This window comes from Salvelinus namaycush, chromosome 10 (genome assembly GCF_016432855.1).
Source record: "Salvelinus namaycush isolate Seneca chromosome 10, SaNama_1.0, whole genome shotgun sequence".
NCBI classification, from domain to species: domain Eukaryota; kingdom Metazoa; phylum Chordata; class Actinopteri; order Salmoniformes; family Salmonidae; genus Salvelinus; species Salvelinus namaycush.
Genome location: NC_052316.1, coordinates 35,530,284 through 35,547,365, shown reverse-complemented (window position 1 = coordinate 35,547,365; position 17,082 = coordinate 35,530,284). Strand labels below are relative to the sequence as shown.

At 44.6% G+C, this 17,082-nt stretch overlaps 1 protein-coding gene across 1 annotated transcript in view; it reads left to right on the top strand.

Moving 5' to 3' along the window:
- The window catches only part of podn (podocan), a 44,479-nt gene that overhangs the window by 24,467 nt on the left and 2,930 nt on the right, over positions 1–17,082 (top strand). Inside the window, exons 9-12 of the mRNA XM_039002783.1 lie at positions 421–634; positions 1,177–1,381; positions 13,215–13,453; positions 13,751–13,899. Of these exons, the coding sequence (XP_038858711.1) occupies positions 421–634; positions 1,177–1,381; positions 13,215–13,453; positions 13,751–13,899 (807 nt within the window). The remainder of the gene's footprint in view (positions 1–420; positions 635–1,176; positions 1,382–13,214; positions 13,454–13,750; positions 13,900–17,082) is intronic.

Here is a 17,082-nt window from a genome sequence, read left to right as displayed (position 1 = left end):
GATACTGTAATGAAACAGGGAGGGACAATGATACCATAATGAAAGAGGCAAGTACAATGATACTGTAATGAAACAGGAAGGGACAATGATACTGTAATGAAACAGGAAGGGACAATGATTATGTAATGAAACAGGCAGGGACAATGATACCATAATGAAAGAGGCAGGTACAATGATACTGTAATGAAACAGGAAGGGACAATGATACTGTAATGAGACAGGGAGGGACAATGATACTGTAATGAGACAGGGAGGGACAATGATTATGTAATGAGAGAGAGAGAGAGAGCTTAGGTTGAGCTGGTACATTATGAGAGAGAAAAGTGAGATTCGTCTATTCATGGAAAGATGACATTTAAAGATAAAGTGATAACCTAAGCTCTTCTCTATCAAAGATAACATCACCCTCTCCCCTCTCAGCCAGTTGACCAAGCTGGAGTATCTGGACCTGTCCAACAACAACCTGAGTGTGGTTCCTCAGGGTCTGCCTCGAGGTCTGATACTGCTACACCTAGAGAAGAACAACATCCGCAGTATCCCTGGCGATGCCCTCATAGCCTGCCGTAACCTGGAGTACCTACTGCTGCACAACAATCAGCTACGCTCCCGCTCCATACACCAAGCTGCATTCCATGTAGGCCTATAGCATTGCTGAATACTTGGGTTACTTAAGTCCCCCATATGGCCTTATTGCCCCACTTTTGTTGAATAGAAAAATATATATATATTTATACTATGTATTTGAGCTTGTGTCTTCATAAGTGAGTACAACTATTTGTACCAGAAATGTGAGTACCAGACCTTTCTAAAACTATGCAACATGACCATTTATTGTTCATGGCCATCTCATGAAAAATAATTATGTTTGGGTATGTCTATTTAGACGGAAATCTAAATGTTGTCTTTTTTATTCAACTGGTTAAATCTTAGACTGTGGATAAATACACCGCCACAGGTGTATCTAGCTCAAAGGACCATGAAAAATATGATAGATGACTATATAGCTTGATCTGGCGGTTAGTTGGGTCAGGTTGAACCACCACAGAGTGTCGTGGTGTCATGATTATCATAATTTGTGTATATGTTAAATGATCGATGAGAAATGTGAAATGTGCAATGATATGCGCTTACAATAACATTAAATTGTTCACAAAAATAGTTTTCTCTTCTCCCCAGGGCCTGAAGAAGCTACACACCCTCCACATGTACAACAACCAGCTGGAGCGTGTCCCCAGGGGTCTCCCCCGCCGAGCCAAGACCCTTATGCTGCTTCACAACGGCATCAACGAGATCGGACGCAATGACCTGGTGATGCTTTACACCCTGACTGAGCTCAACCTCAGCTACAACCGCCTCATTAGCCCCAAGCTGCACCGAGAAGGTACACCTATTAATCCTACGTGGAACATAAGGCTTTCACCTATATACAGTGCATTCGGAAAGTATTCAGAACTCTTGATTATTTTCAGGTCTCTCCAGAGTTGTTTGATCGGGTTCAAGTCCGGGCTCTGGCAGGGCCACTCAAAGACATTCAGAGATTTGTCCCGAAGCCACTCCTGTGTTGACTTGACTTTGTGCGTAGGGTCGGTGTCCTGTTGGATGGTGAACCTTTGCCCCAGTCTGAGGAATGGAGCGGGTTTTCATCAAGGATCTCCGTTCATTTTTCCCTCGATCCAGACTAGTCTCCCAGTCCCTGCCGCTGAAAAACATCCCCACAGCATGATACTGCCACCACCACGTCTGGTTTCCTCCAGTGCATTCGGAAAGTATTCAGAACCCTCCACATTTTGTTACATTATTTTAAATTGATTAAATAATTCCCCCCCCCTCATCAATCTACACACAATACCCCATTATGACAAAGCAAAAACAGGTTTTATTTTTTGTTGTTGCACATTTATATATATAAAAAAATATATGTATTACATTTACATAAGTATTCACTCTTTACTCAGTACTTTGTTGAAGCACCTTTGGCAGCGATTACAGCCTCGAGTCTTCTTGCGTATGACGCTACAAGCTTGGCACACCTGTATTCGGGGAGTTTCCCCCATTCTTTTCTGCAGATCCTCTCAAGCTCTGTCAAGTTGGATGGGGAGTGTCGCTGCACAGCTATTTTCAAGTTTTTCCAAAGATGTTCGATTGGGTTCAAGTCTGGACTCTGTATGGGTTTTCATCAAGGATCTCTCTGTACTTTGCTCCGTTCATCTTTCCCTCGATCCCGACTAGTCTCCCAGTCCTTGCCGCTGAAAAACATCCCCACAGCATGATGCTGCCACTACCATGCTGCCAGGTTTCTTCCAGACGTGACGCTTGGCATTCAGGCCAAAGAGTTCAATCTTGGTTTCATCAGACCAGAGAATCTTGTTTCTCATGGTCTGAGGCCTTTAGGGTGCCTTTTGGCAAACTCCAAGTGTGCTGTCATGTGCCTTTTACTGAGGAGTGGCTTCCATCTGGCCACTCTACCATCAAGGCCTGATTGGTGGAGTGCTGCAGAGATGGTTGTCCTTCTGGAAGGTTCTCCCATCTCCACAGAGGAACTCTGGAGCTCTGTCAGAGTGAACATCGGGTTCTTGGACACCTCGATGACCAAGGCCGGGCGGCCAGCTCTAGGAAGAGTCTTGGTGGTTCCAAACTTCTTCCATTTAAGAATGATGGAGACCACTGTGTTCTTGGGAACCTTCAGTGCTGCAGACATGTTTTGGTACCCTTCCCAGATCTGTGCCTTGACACAATCCTGTCTCGGAGCTCTACAGACAATTTTTCCGACCTAATGGCTTGGTTTTTACTCTGACTTGCGCTGTCAACTGTGGGCCCTTTTATAGACAGGTGTGTTTCTCTCCAAATCATATCCAATCAATTTAATTTACCACAGGTGGACTCCAATCAAGTTGTAGAAACATCTCAAGGTTAATAAATGGAAACAGGATGCACCTGAGCTCAATTTCAAGTCTCATAGCAAAGGATCTGAATACTTACGTAAAAAGGAATTTCAGTTTTTTATTTGTAATATTTGCTAAAATTTCAAAAAAACTGTTTTTACTTTCTCATTATGGGATATTGTGTGTAGATTGATGAAATTATTATTTAATAAGGCTGTAACGTAACAAAATGTGGAAAATGTCAAGGGGTCTGAATACTTTCCGAATGAACTGTATATGAATGGAAATGTTTTTTTGTGTTTTGTTATATGCTGTACAGGAATTGTTTATGTGAATACTGTATGTCAAATGTTAGATGACTCTTTCACAATGTAAATAAAATAAAATCAAATGTATTTATATAGCCCTTCTTACATCAGCTGGTATCTCAAAGTGCTGTACAGAAACCCAGCCTAAAACCCCAAACAGCAAGCAATGCAGGTGTAGAAGCACGGTAGCTAGGAAAAACTCCCTAGAAAGGCCAAAACCTAGGAAGAAACCTAGAGAGGAACCAGGCTATGAGGGGTGGCCAGTCCTCTTCTGGCTGTGCCGGGTGGAGATTATAACAGAACATGGCCAAGATGTTCAAATGTTCATAAATGACCAGCATGGTCAAATAATAATAATCACAGTAGTTGTTGAGGGTGCAGCAAGTCAGCACCTCAGGAGTAAATGTCAGTTGGCTTTTCATAGCCGATCATTAAGAGTATCTCTACCGCTCCTGCGGTCTCTAGAGAGTTGAAAACAGCAGGTCCGGTACAAGATAGCACGTCCGGTGAACAGGTCAGGGTTCCATAGCCGCAGGCAGAACAGTTGAAACTGGAGCAGCAGCACGGCCAGGTGGACTGGGGACAGCAAGGAGTCATCATGCCAGGTAGTCCTGAGGCATGGTCCTAGGGCTCAGGTCCTCCGAGAGAGAGAAAGAAAGAAAGAGAGAAAGAGAGAATTAGAGAGAGCATACTTAAATTCACACAGGACACCGGATAAGACAGAAGTACTCCAGATATAACAAACTGACCCTAGCCCCCGACACATAAACTACTGCAGCATAAATACTGGAGGCTGAGACAGGAGGGGTCAGGAGACACTGTGGCTCCATCCGATGATACCCCCGGACAGGGCCAAACAGGAAGGATATAACCCCACCCACTTTGCCAAAGCACAGCCCCCACACCACTAGAGGGATATCTTCAACCACCAACTTACCATCCTGAGACAAGGCCGAGTATAGCCCACAAAGATCTCCGCCACGGCACAACCCAAGGGGGGGCGCCAACCCAGACAGGAAGATGACGTCAGTGACTCAACCCACTCAAGTGACGCACCCCTCCTAGGGACGGCATGAAAGAGCACCAGTAAGCCAGTGACTCAGCCCCTGTAATAGGGTTAGAGGCAGAGAATCCCAGTGGAGAGAGGGGAACCGGCCAGGCAGAGACAGCAAGGGCGGTTCGTTGCTCCAGAGCCTTTCCCTGGGCTAGACTACACTCAATCATATGACCCACTGAAGAGATGAGTCGTCAGTAAAGACTTAAAGGTTGAGACCGAGTCTGCATCTCTCACATGGGTAGGCAGACCATTCCATAAAAATGGAGATCTATAGGAGAAAGCCCTGCCTCCAGCTGTTTGCTTAGAAATTCTAGGGACAATTAGGAGGCCTGCGTCTTGTGACCGTAGCGTACGTGTAGTTATGTACGGCAGGACCAACTCGGAAAGATAGGTAGGAGCAAGCCCATGTAATGCTTTGTAGGTTAGCAGTAAAACCTTGAAATCAGCCCTTGCCTTAACAGGAAGCCAGTGTAGGGAGGCTAGCACTGGAGTAATATGATACATTTTTTTGTTTCTAGTCAGGATTCTAGCAGCCGTATTTAGCACTAACTGAAGTTTATTTAGTGCTTCATCCGGGTAGCCGGAAAGTAGAGCATTGCAGTAGTCTAACCTAGAAGTAACAAAAGCATGGATGAATTTTTCTGCATCATTTTTGGACAGAAAGTTTCTGATTTTTGCAATGTTACGTAGATGGAAAAAAGCTGTCCTGGAAACAGTCTTGATATGTTCGTCAAAAGAGAGATCAGGGTCCAGAGTAACGCCGAGGTCCGTCACAGTTTTATTTAGACGACTTTACAACCATCAAGATTAATTGTCAGATTCAACAGAAGATCTCTTTGTTTCTTGGGACCTAGAACAAGCATCTCTGTTTTGTCCGAGTTTAAAAGTAGAATGTTTTCAGCCATCCACTTCCTTATGTCTGAAACACAGGCTTCTAGCGAGGGCAATTTTGGGGCTTCACCATGTTTCATTGAAATGTACAGCTGTGTGTCATCCGCATAGCAGTGAAAACAATAGTGGTCCTAAAATGGAACCTTGAGGAACACCGAAATGTACAGTTGATTTGTCAGAGGACAAACCATTCACAGAGACAAACTGATATCTTTCCGACAGATAAGATCTAAACCAGGCCAGAACTTGTCCATGTAGACCAATTTAGGTTTCCAATCTCTCCAAAAGAATGTGGTGATCGATGGTATCAAAGGCAGCACTAAGGTCTAGTAGCACGAGGACAGATGCAGAGCCTCGGTCTGACGCCATTAAAAGGTAATTTACCACCTTCACAAGTGCAGTCTCAGTGCTATGATGGGGTCTAAAACCAGACTGAAGCATTTCTTATACATTGTTTGTCTTCAGGAAGGCAGAGAGTTGCTGCGCAACAGCTTTTTCAAATTTTTTTGAGAGGAATGGAAGATTCGATATAGGCCGATAGTTTTTTATATTTTCTGGGTCACGGTTTGGCTTTTTCAAGAGAGGCTTTATTACTGCCACTTTTAGTGAGTTTGGTACACATCCGGTGGATAGAGAGCCGTTTATTATGTTCAACATAGGAGGGCCAAGCACATGAAGCAGCTCTTTAAGTAGTTTAGTTGGAATAGGGTCCAGTATGCAGCTTGAAGGTTTAGAGGCCATGATTATTTTCATCATTGTGTCAAGAGATATAGTACTAAAACACTTAAGTGTCTCCCTTGATCCTAGGTCCTGGCAGAGTTGTGCAGACTCAGGACAGCTGAGCTTTTGGAGGAATACGCAGATTTAAAGAGGAGTCCGTAATTTGCTTTCTAATGATCATGATCTTTTCCTCAAAGAAGTTCATGAATTTATTACTGCTGAAGTGAAAGCCATCCTCACTTGGGGAAATCTGCTTTTTAGTTAGCTTTGCGACAGTATCAAAAATACATTTTGGATTGTTCTTATTTTCCTCAATTAAGTTGGAAAAATAGGATGATCGAGCAGCAGTGAGGGCTCTTCGATACTGCACGGTACTGTCTTTCCAAGCTAGTCGGAAGACTTCCAGTTTGGTTAGGCACCATTTCCGTTCCAATTTTCTGGAAGCTTGCTTCAGAGCTCGGGTATTTTCTGTATACCAGGGAGCTAGTTTCTTATGACAAATGTTTTTAGTTTTTAGGGGTGCAACTGCATCTAGGGTATTGCGCAAGGTTAAATTGAGTTCCTCAGTTAGGCGGTTAACTGATTTTTGTCCTCTGACGTCCTTGGGTAGGCAGAATGAGTCTGGAAGGGCATCAAGGAATCTTTGTGCACGACTTTTGATGCTCCTTGGTTGGGGTCTGAGCAGATTATTTGTTGCGATTGCAAACGTAATAAAATGGTGGTCCGATAGTCCAGGATTATGAGGAAAAACATTAAGATCTACAACATTTATTCCATGGGACAAAACTAGGTCCAGAGTATGACTGTGGCAGTGAGTAGGTCCAGAGACATGTTGGACAAAACCCACTGAGTCGATGATGCCTTTTGGAGTGGGTCTGGGAGATTTGGCGTCACCTTTGACCTTTTTAAACGTCTTGGCTGGAGTTTTACTGTTCTCTCTTGCCAGGGAAGGAGAGTTGTGACTGGTCGAGTGGGACTCTGGCAAATAGTATATACACATGGACTTTTCCATGTGAATATTAAAATCACCAAAAATTGGAATATTATCTGCTATGACTACAAGGTCCGATAGGAATTCAGGGAACTCAGTGAGGAACGCTGTATATGGCCCAGGAGGCCTGTAAGCAGTAGCTATAAAAAGTGATTGAGTAGGCTGCATAGATTTCATGACTAGAAGCTCAAAAGACGAAAACGTATATATTTTTTTTGTAAATTCAAATTTGCTATCGTAAATGTTAGCAACACCTCCTCCGGATGCACGGGGGATATGGTCACTAGTGTAACCAGGAGGTGAGGCCTCATTTAACACAGTAAATTCATCAGGCTTAAGCCATGTTTCAGTCAGGCCAATCACATCAAGATTATGATCAGTGATTAGTTCATTGACTATAACTGCCTTTGAAGTGAGGGATCTAACATTAAGTAGCCCTATTTTGAGATGTGAGGTATCACGATCTCTTTCAATAATGGCAGGAATGGAGGAGGTCTTTATCCTAGTGAGATTGCTAAGGCGAACACCGCCATGTTTAGTTTTGCCCAACCTAGGTTGAGGCACAGACACAGTCTCAATGGGGATAGCTGAGCTGACTACACTGACTGTGCTAGTGGCAGACTCCACTAAACTGGCAGGCTGGCTAACAGCCTGCTTTCTGGCCTGCACCCTATTTCATTTTGGAGCTAGAGGAGTTAGATCCCTGTCTATGTTGGTAGATAAGATGAGAGCACCCCTCCCGCTAGGATGGAGTCCGTCACTCCTCAGCAGGCCAGGCTTGGTCCTGTTTGTGGGTGAGTCCCAGAAAGAGGGCCAATTATCTACAAATTCCAAAAACCAGCGATTGAGTTGTGAGAGACTGCTGTAGAGCTCATCACTCCCCCTAACTGGGAGGGGGCCAGAGACAATTACTCGATGCCGACACATCTTTCTAGCTGATTTACACGCTGAAGCTATGTTGCGCTTGGTGACCTCTGACTGTTTCATCCTAACATCGTTGGTGCCGACGTGGATAACAATATCTCTATACTCTCTACACTCGCCAGTTTTAGCTTTAGCCAGCACCATCTTCAGATTAGCCTTAACGTCGGTAGCCCTGCCCCCTGGTAGACAGTGTATGATCGCTGGATGATTCGTTTTAAGTCTAATACTGCGGGTAATGGAGTCGCCAATGACAAGGGTTTTCAATTTGTCAGAGCTAATGGTGTGAAGCTTCGGCGTCTCAGACCCCGTAACGGGAGGCCGGTTGAAAGTTTCTGTCTGCTGAATGAGCGACACCGGTTGAGCATTCCTACAGCATTTCCCCCAGGAGCCATGAGAAAGTTGTCCGGCTGCGGGGACCGTGCGAGGGGATTTATACTACTATCTGTACTTACTGGTGGCACAGACACTGTTTCATCCTTTCCTACACTGAAATTACCCTTGCCTAACGATTGCGTCTGAAGCTGGGCTTGCAGCACAGCTATCCTCGCCGTAAGGCGATCGTTCTCCTGTATATTATGAGTACAGCGACTGCAAATAGAAGGCATCATGTTAATGTTACTACTTAGCTTCAGCTGTTGAAGGTGCTGACGAACCATGTCCAGATAAAGCGTCCGGAGTGAAAAAGTTGAATGAAAAAAAAGTTGTGAGGGAAAAACAAAAAATATAAACGGTAATTAAAAAGTAAAAACCGTAAAGTTGTCAGGTAGCAAAGTAAGGTTGGCAACAAAACGCACAGCAACACGTCTGCAAGTTGTGACCGGAAATGACTGTACTGTTTGCTGAAATGACTGACTGTACTGTTTGTCATGTTTGTCACGTTCTGTATGTCTGTCTACATGAATATCAGAATGTATACTGGAATGCATTATGAAACAGAAATGGATTAAAATAAAGTCTTCATCATCACCATAACTGATATTTCAGCTCAGGTGATATAAACAGTTGAAGTCGGAAGTTTACATATTATATACCTTAGCCAAATACATTTAAACTCAGTTTTGCACAATTCCTGACATTTAATCCTAGTAAAATGCCCTGTTTTAGGTCAGATAGGATCACCACTTTATTTTAAGTATATGAAATGTCAGAATAATAGTAGAGAGAAATATTTATTTCAGCTTTTATTTCTTTCATCACATTCCCAGTGGGTCAGAAGTTTACATACACTCAATTAGTATTTGGTGGCATTGACTTTAAATTGTTTAACTTGGGTCAAACGTTTCAGGTAGCCTTCCACAAGCTTCCCACAATAAGTTGGGTGAATTTTGGCCCATTCTTCCTGACAGAGCTGTTGTAACTGAGTCAGGTTTATAGGCCTCCTTGCTCGCACACACTTTTTCAGTTCTGCCCACAAATTTTCTATGGGATTGAGGTCAGGGCTTTGTGATGACCACTCCAATACCTTGACTTTGTTGTCCTCAAGCCATTTTGCCACAACTTTGGAAGTATGCTTGGGGTCATTGTCCATTTGGAAGACCCATTTGCGACCAAGCTTTAACTTCCTGACTGATGTCTTGAGATGTTGCTTCAATATGTCCTCATAATTTTCCATCATCATGATGCCATCTATTTTGTGAAGTGCACCAGTCCCTCCTGTAGCAAAGCACCTCCACAACAGGATGCTGCCACCCCCGTGCTTCACGGTTGGGATGGTGTTCTTTGGCTTGCAAGCCTCCCCCTTTTTCCTCCAAACATAACAATGGTCATTATGGCCAAACAGTTTTATTTTTGTTTCATCAGACCAGAGGACATTTCTCCAAAAAGTACGATCTTTGTCCCCATGTGCAGTTGCAAACCGTAGTCTGGCTTTTTTATGGCGGTTTTGGAGCACTGTCTTCTTTTTTGCTGAGCGGCCTTTCAGGTTATGTCGATATAGTACTAGTTTTACTGTGGATATAGATACTTTTGTACCTGTTTCCTCTAGCATTGTCACGGCTGTGTGTGGAGACGGACCAAGGTGCAGCGTGCTCTGAGTTCCACATATTTACAAACTTACAAAACAAAAAAAGAAACAAACAACGAACCGTAACATAAGAGGTGCAACATGCACTAACTCCAAACACAAGATCCAACAAAAAAGCAGTGGGGAAATGGCTGCTTAAATATGATCCCCAATCAGAGACAACGATAAACAGCTGCCTCTGATTGGGAACCATACCAGGCCAACATAGACATAAAACAACCTAGATAACCCACCCTAGTCACACCCTGACCTAACCAACATAGAGAATAAAAGTCTCTCTATGGTCAGGGCGTGACAGTACCCCCCTACCCCAAAGGTGCGGACTCCGGCCGCAAAACCTGACTCTATAGGGGAGGGTCCGGGTGGGCATCTAGCGTCGGTGGCGGCTCCGGTGCGGGGCGAGGTGCCCATTCATCTCGCACATCCGCCATCATCGGTGCGGCTCTGGTGCGGACTTTGTCCCCGCCCAGACCACGGGCCCGGCCATGGAGCTGGGTTGAACGCCGCACCCGGACTGGGCACCGGCGCCAAAGAAGGCTCCGGCCATGGAGCTGAGTTGGCCGCCGTGCCTGGACTGGGCACCGGCGCAGAGGAAGGCTCCGGCAATGGAGCTGGACTGGACACCGTGCCTGGACTGGGCATCGGCGCAGAGGAAGGCTCCGGCCATGGAGCTGGACTGGGCACCATGCCTGGACTGGGCACTGGTGCAGAGGAAGACTCCTGCCATGGAGCAGGACTGGACGCCGTGCCTGGACTGGGCATCGGCGCAGAGGGAGGCTCCTGCCATGGAGGCGGACTGGACGCCGTGCCTGGAATGGGCATCGGCGCAAAGGAGGGCTCCGGCCTGTGGACTGTCGTACGAGGTTCCGGACTGTGGACCGTCGTAGAAGGTTCCGGACTGTGGACCATCGTAGGAGGTACCGGATTGTGGACCGTCGTAGGAGGTTTCGGACTGTGGACCGTTGTAGGAGGTTCCGGATTGTGGACCGTCGTAGGAGGCTCCGGACTGTGGACCGTTGTAGGAGGCTCCGGACTGTGGACCGTCGCAGGAGGCTCCGGACTGTAGACCGTCGTAGGAGGCTCCGGACTGAGGACCATCGCAGGAGGCTCCGGACTGTGGACCGCCGTAGGAGCCACCCTGTGTGCCCCCCCAAAAAATGTGGGCTGTCTTTTGGGCTTTCTACCTGGCTGCGAACCCCTGCGTCGTCGCTGTCCTCCCTTTTCTCCTGTCGTCTGTTTCCACGGCAGGCTTTCGTATCTTTCCAAGACTTCCTCCATATTCCAGGATATTCTCTCCTCGATCTCCTCCCAAGTCCAGGATGCCATCTCTTCCTGGGCACGCTGCTTGGTCCTGGTGTGGTGGGATCTTCTGTCACGGCTGTGTGTAGAGACGGACCAAGGCGCAGCGGGCTCTGAGTTCCACTTCTTTATTTCGTGAAACTTACAAAACAAGTAGAGAAACAAACAACGAAGCGTAACATAAGAGGTGCAACATGCACTAACTCCAAACACAAGATCCCACAAAAAAACAGTGGGGAAATGGCTGCCTAAATATACAACGATAAACAGCTGCCTCTGATTGGGAACCATATCAGGCCAACATAGACATAAAACAACCTAGATAACCCACCCTAGTCACACCCTGACCTAACCAACATAGAGAATAAAAGGTTCTCTATGGTCAGGGCGTGACAAGCATCTTCACAAGGTCCTTTGCTGTTGTTCTGGGATTGATTTGCGCTTTTCGCACCAAAGTACGTTCATCTCTAGGAGACAGAACGCGTCTTTATCCTGAGTGGTATGACGGCTGCGTGGTCCCATGGTGTTTATACTTGCGTACTATTGTTTGTACAGATGAACGTGGTAACTTCAGGCATTTGGAAATTGCTGCCAAGGATGAACCAGACTTGTGGAGGTCTACCATTTTTTTTCTGAGGTCTTGGCTGATTTCTTTCGATTTGCCCATGATGTCAAGGAAAGAGGCACAGAGTTTGAAGGTAGGCCTTGAAATACATCCACAGTTACACCTCCAATTGACTCAAATGATGTCAATGAGCCTATCAGAAGCTTTTCAAGCCATGACATAATTTTCTGGAATTTTCCAAGCTATTTAACTTCTCTGCGCTACGGATCCCTTTAGCGGGATCATTTTCCTAAACAACCGCTGAATTGCAGGGCGCAAAATATTACTAAAAATATTTATAATCATGCAATCACAAGTGAAATATACCAAAACACAGCGTAGCTTGTTGTTAATCCACCTATCGTGTCAGATTTTGAAAATATGCTTTACAGCGAAAGCAATCCAAGCTTTTGTGAGTGTATCAGTCAATGCTAGAACAGCTAGCCCCAAATTAGCATGGTCACGAAAGTCAGAAAAGCAATAAAATTCATCGCTTACCTTTGAGAATCTTCGGATGTTTGCACTCACGAGACTCCCAGTTACACAATAAATGTTCTTTTTGTTTGATAAATATTATTTTTATAACAAAAAAACGCCATTTGGGTTGCGCGTTATGTTCAGAAAACTACAACCTCGTTCCGTTCGACGAAAATTCCAAAAAGTATCCGTAATGTTCGTAGAAACATGTCAAATGTTTTTTATAATCAATCCTCAGGTTGTTTTTAACATACATAATCGATAATATTTCAACCGGACCGTAACCTATTCAATAAAAGAGAGAAAGAAAATGGAGAGCTACCCCTCTCGCGCGCAGGAACTAATCAAAGGACACCTGACTAGTTTTGAAAAATCTCGCTCATTTTTCAAAATAAAAGCCTGAAACTATGTCTAAAGCCTGGTCACTGCCTGAGGAAGCCATTGGAAAAGGAATCTGGTTGATACCCCTTTAAATGGAAGAAAGACTGGAAATGAAACACTGATGAAAAAAAAAAAATCGCTTCCGGGTTAGATTTCCTCAGGTTTTCGCCTGCAAAATAAGTTTGTTATACTCACAGACAATATTTTGACAGTTTTGGAAACTTTGGAGTGTTTTCTATCCTAATCTGTAAATGATATGCATATTCTACGATCTGGACCTGAGAAATAGTCCGTTTAACTTGGGAACGTTATAAAAAATATAAAAAAATCTGACCCCTAGCGTCAAGAGGTTAAAGGCACAGTCAACTTAGTGTATGTAAGCTTCTGACCCACTGGAATTGTGATACAGTGAATTATAAGTGAAATAATTTGTCTGTAAACAATTGTTGGGAAAATGACTTGTGTCATGCACAAAGTAGATGTCCTAACCGACTTGCCAAAACTATAATTTGTTAACAAGAAATTTATTGAGTGGTTGAAAAACAAGTTTTAATGACTCCAACCTAAGTGTATGTAAACTTCCGACTTCAACTTTAACCGCAGTGGTTAAATATCTCTATTGTGACATATTCTAATGAAACCACGTTGATCGTCCAGCTTTCAGGAAGCTGCGTCTGCTGGAGACCTTGGACCTGTCAGGGAACGCCCTCCACTCCCTGCCCCTGGGGCTTCCCCGCTCCCTGCAGGTCCTCCGGGTGAAGGACAACCAGCTGACCTCCATACCAGAGGGGGCGCTGCAGGGCATGTCCAAGCTCAGGGAGATCCACCTCAACCACAACCAGCTCAAACTCAACTCCATCTACCAAGGAGCCTGGATGGAGCTCAGCGCTCTGACGGTGAGACCGGATGATTGGGGTGTGTGAGGTGGAGGGGAGAGGGGAGAGGTAGAGAGGAAGAGAGAGGATGTATGTTGCCCCCCACCCCAATTCACACCTCGCCATTACAATCTGTCTGATCCCCTCAACCACTTCTCTCCTCTCAGTTTACTGAACCTACAGGTTTTCTGTGTGATAAAGCTGGCTGCTGGCTCTGACCTTCAGTTGTTGGACCTGTTGGTAGTTGGTTAGCACTCTGATGGTGTAAAAGGGCCCAATAAATACAAGGTGATTGATTTGATTGATGTGTTCGTCCAGACGTTGGACCTGTCCAGTAACCAGCTGTCCCATGTCCCCTCTGACCTGCCTGAGTCTCTGGAGTACCTGTACCTTCAGTCCAATCGTATCAGCACTGTCCCTGCCACTGCCTTCGAGGGCACCCCCAACATCAAGGGCATCTTTCTACGGTGAGAGACTTAACAATAATGCATGCACGCACACACCCACACAACTAGAAACACACACGCACCTGAACCTATTTCTCAGTTCAAACCCACAGCTCATAAGTTCCAATATCAAATGCGAGTGTTAATCAAACTCTCTCAAATCACCATATACACGCACGCACGCACGCACGCACGCACGCACGCACGCACGCACGCACGCACGCACGCACGCACGCACGCACGCACGCACACACACAGACACACACACACACACACACACACACACTCTCTCTCTCTCTCTCTCTCTTACTTCACTATGTTTATTAGATAACAACAATTCAACCGTCATTGAACTCCTGACACCTTCCATTAACTCTGAGGCCCAGTGTTCTCCTTTCCACTCCACTGTTCCATACGTTTCTGTAGCATTGTTTCTGAATGAGACATTTCTGGCCTTCTACTCAGCTCAAATCATCACCATTCATCCTCTACTGGGAGTGTGTGACTAAGTCCTGTTGATTGATGCCAGCTGTAAGACAGAGCCACATAGCCCCTAGTCTATTGAGTCCCAAGCTTCGTCCAATGGCACCCTATTCCCTATATAGTGCACTACTTTTGAAACGAGTACTATTCAAATGTAGTGTACTATATATGGAATTAGCATGCCATTTGGGACGCAGCCCCAGGGCTCTGATGGATATTTGGTTGATAGTTCCCTCATCATCCTTACGTGTGGTTATTTTCTGTTTGGACCTGATCTATGCTGCGCTGTGCTGAGGAGACTTATGTAACGGACACAGAGAAGGAGGGAGCTGCTGACGGAACAAGTTGTCCTTCTGCTTTACCTCTGTGTTCACTGCACTCATTAAAATCTCCTACACATATACACTATGTAAAGTACCCATCAGATGGTTATTTTGTAATTTATCTACTTTCCTAAACTCTCTAATTATCTTGTTGGGGTATGAAATGTATATTATGTAAATATATTATGTAAATTAATGGGGTATGAAATGTATATTATGTAAATTAATCAGGTGCTTTTCTAAAACTCAGCATTAATAACCAAGTAAAAGTCACTGTTTCATTTGGGTGTAAATTCTTGTTTATCTGTTTTTTGCAGGATAGAACAGAACAGAATTGATGGTGGTAAAGATTTAGGGATACTCCCTCTGTGTCTAGTTCTGTTTCTTTGCTTGTGGTGCTCTGCTGCTTTTACTATTGATTAAATCAAGTGAAATTATTGGATTTCCAACTAAAACAGCTCAGATCTGCCAACTAGTTTTCTCTTAGTTTCCTTCCTTCTGTCCTCTTCTGACTTCTTCCTTGTCTGTGGGCGGGGTTGGGTCCCAAAACTCTAAACCATTAACATCCTTGTCTCCTCATCTGCTTTCTACCACTGGTCTGAATAGATACTGGTGTATGTAGCTAGCTAGGTTAGTATCAGTTTCCGTCATATTATTTTACCTCTTAGACCACTAATCATTTCAGGACATTTTGGCCAGTGGTCAGTTTGGAAAGTAAATCATCTAAGATTGGTGGGACGCTGGCCTGAGGGTTTGTCTGGTTGGTTTAGAGACAGTTGTTTTTTTCAGCAGGAGTCTGACTGACTGCTCTAGGCTGTTTTATCAGCTCAAGGACTTTACAGGCCCTGACCTCATCCAGCCCACTCTGTCCTCCAGCCTGTTGGTCTCTTCATGCTGTGGGGTCAGCCTCAGCAGCTGCTGAAGTATCACAGCAGTTAGAAACGCTTGTTTTTCCTCTAAATCCCTCCACAGCTGTGGGAGCTGCTGGCCTGAGCCAATTTACAGCGGATGGAATGCTGCATGGGTTCAATGGGGGAGGGGGGATGGGATTTGTGTGCTTGTTTGTGTGTGTGTAGCTTATGCATGCATATGCTTACATTGAGTGTGCGTAGATATACAGTTGAAGTCGGAAGTTTACATACACTTAGGTTGGAGTCATTAAAACTCGTTTTTCAACCACTCCACAAATGTCTTGTTAACAAACTATAGTTTTGGCAAGTCGGTTAGGACATCTACTTTGTAAATGACACGAGTCATTTTTCCAACAATTGTTTACAGACAGATTATTTAACTTATAATTCATTGTATCACAATTCCAGTGGGTCAGAAGTTTACATACACTAAGTTGACTGTGCCTTTAAACAGCTTGGAAAATTCCAGAAAATTATGTCATGGCTTTAGAAGCTTCTGATAGACTAATTGACAGTCATTTCAGTCAATTGGAGGTGTACCTGTGAATGTATTTCAAGGCCTACCTTCAAACGCAGTGCCTCTTTGCTTGACATCATGGGAAAATCAAAAGAAATTAGCCAAAAAATGTATCCTTGGGAGCAATTTCCAAACGCCTGAAGGTACCACGTTCATCTGTACAAACAATAGTACGCAAGTATAAACACCATGGGACCACGCAGCCGTCATACAGCTCAGGAAGGAGACGCGTTCCGTCTCCTAGAGATGAGCGTACTTTGGTGCAAAAAGTGCAAATCAAAGAACAACAGCAAAGGACCTTGTGAAGATGCTGGAGGAAACAGGTACAAAAGCATCTATATCTGTAACGGTCGTCATATTTTTCCTCCTCCTCGGATGAGGAGAGGCGAGAAGGATTGGACCAAAATGCAGCGTAGGTGGAATACATGATGATTTTAATAATAATAACGAAGACGAAAATATACTTGAACAAACTACAAAACAATAAACGAAGTCAACAGACCTGAACAAACGAACTTACATAATAACACGAAGAACGCACGAACAGGAACAGACTACATACACGAACGAAAACGAAACAGTCCCGTGTGGTGCGACATACACAGACACGGAAGACAATCACCCACAAACAAACAGTGAGAACAGCCTACCTTAATATGGTTCTCAATCAGAGGAAACGTCAAACACCTGCCTCTAATTGAGAACCATATCAGGCAACACATTTAACCCAACATAGAAACACATAACATAGAATGCCCACCCCAACTCACGCCCTGACCAACTAAACACATACAAAAACAATGGAAAACAGGTCAGGAACGTGACAATATCCACAGTAAAACAAGTCCTATATTGACATTACCTGAAAGGCCGCTCAGCAAGGAAGAAGCCACTGCTCCAAAACCGCCATAAAAAAGCCAGACTACGGTTTGCAACTGCACATGGGGACAAAGATCGTACTTTTTGGAGA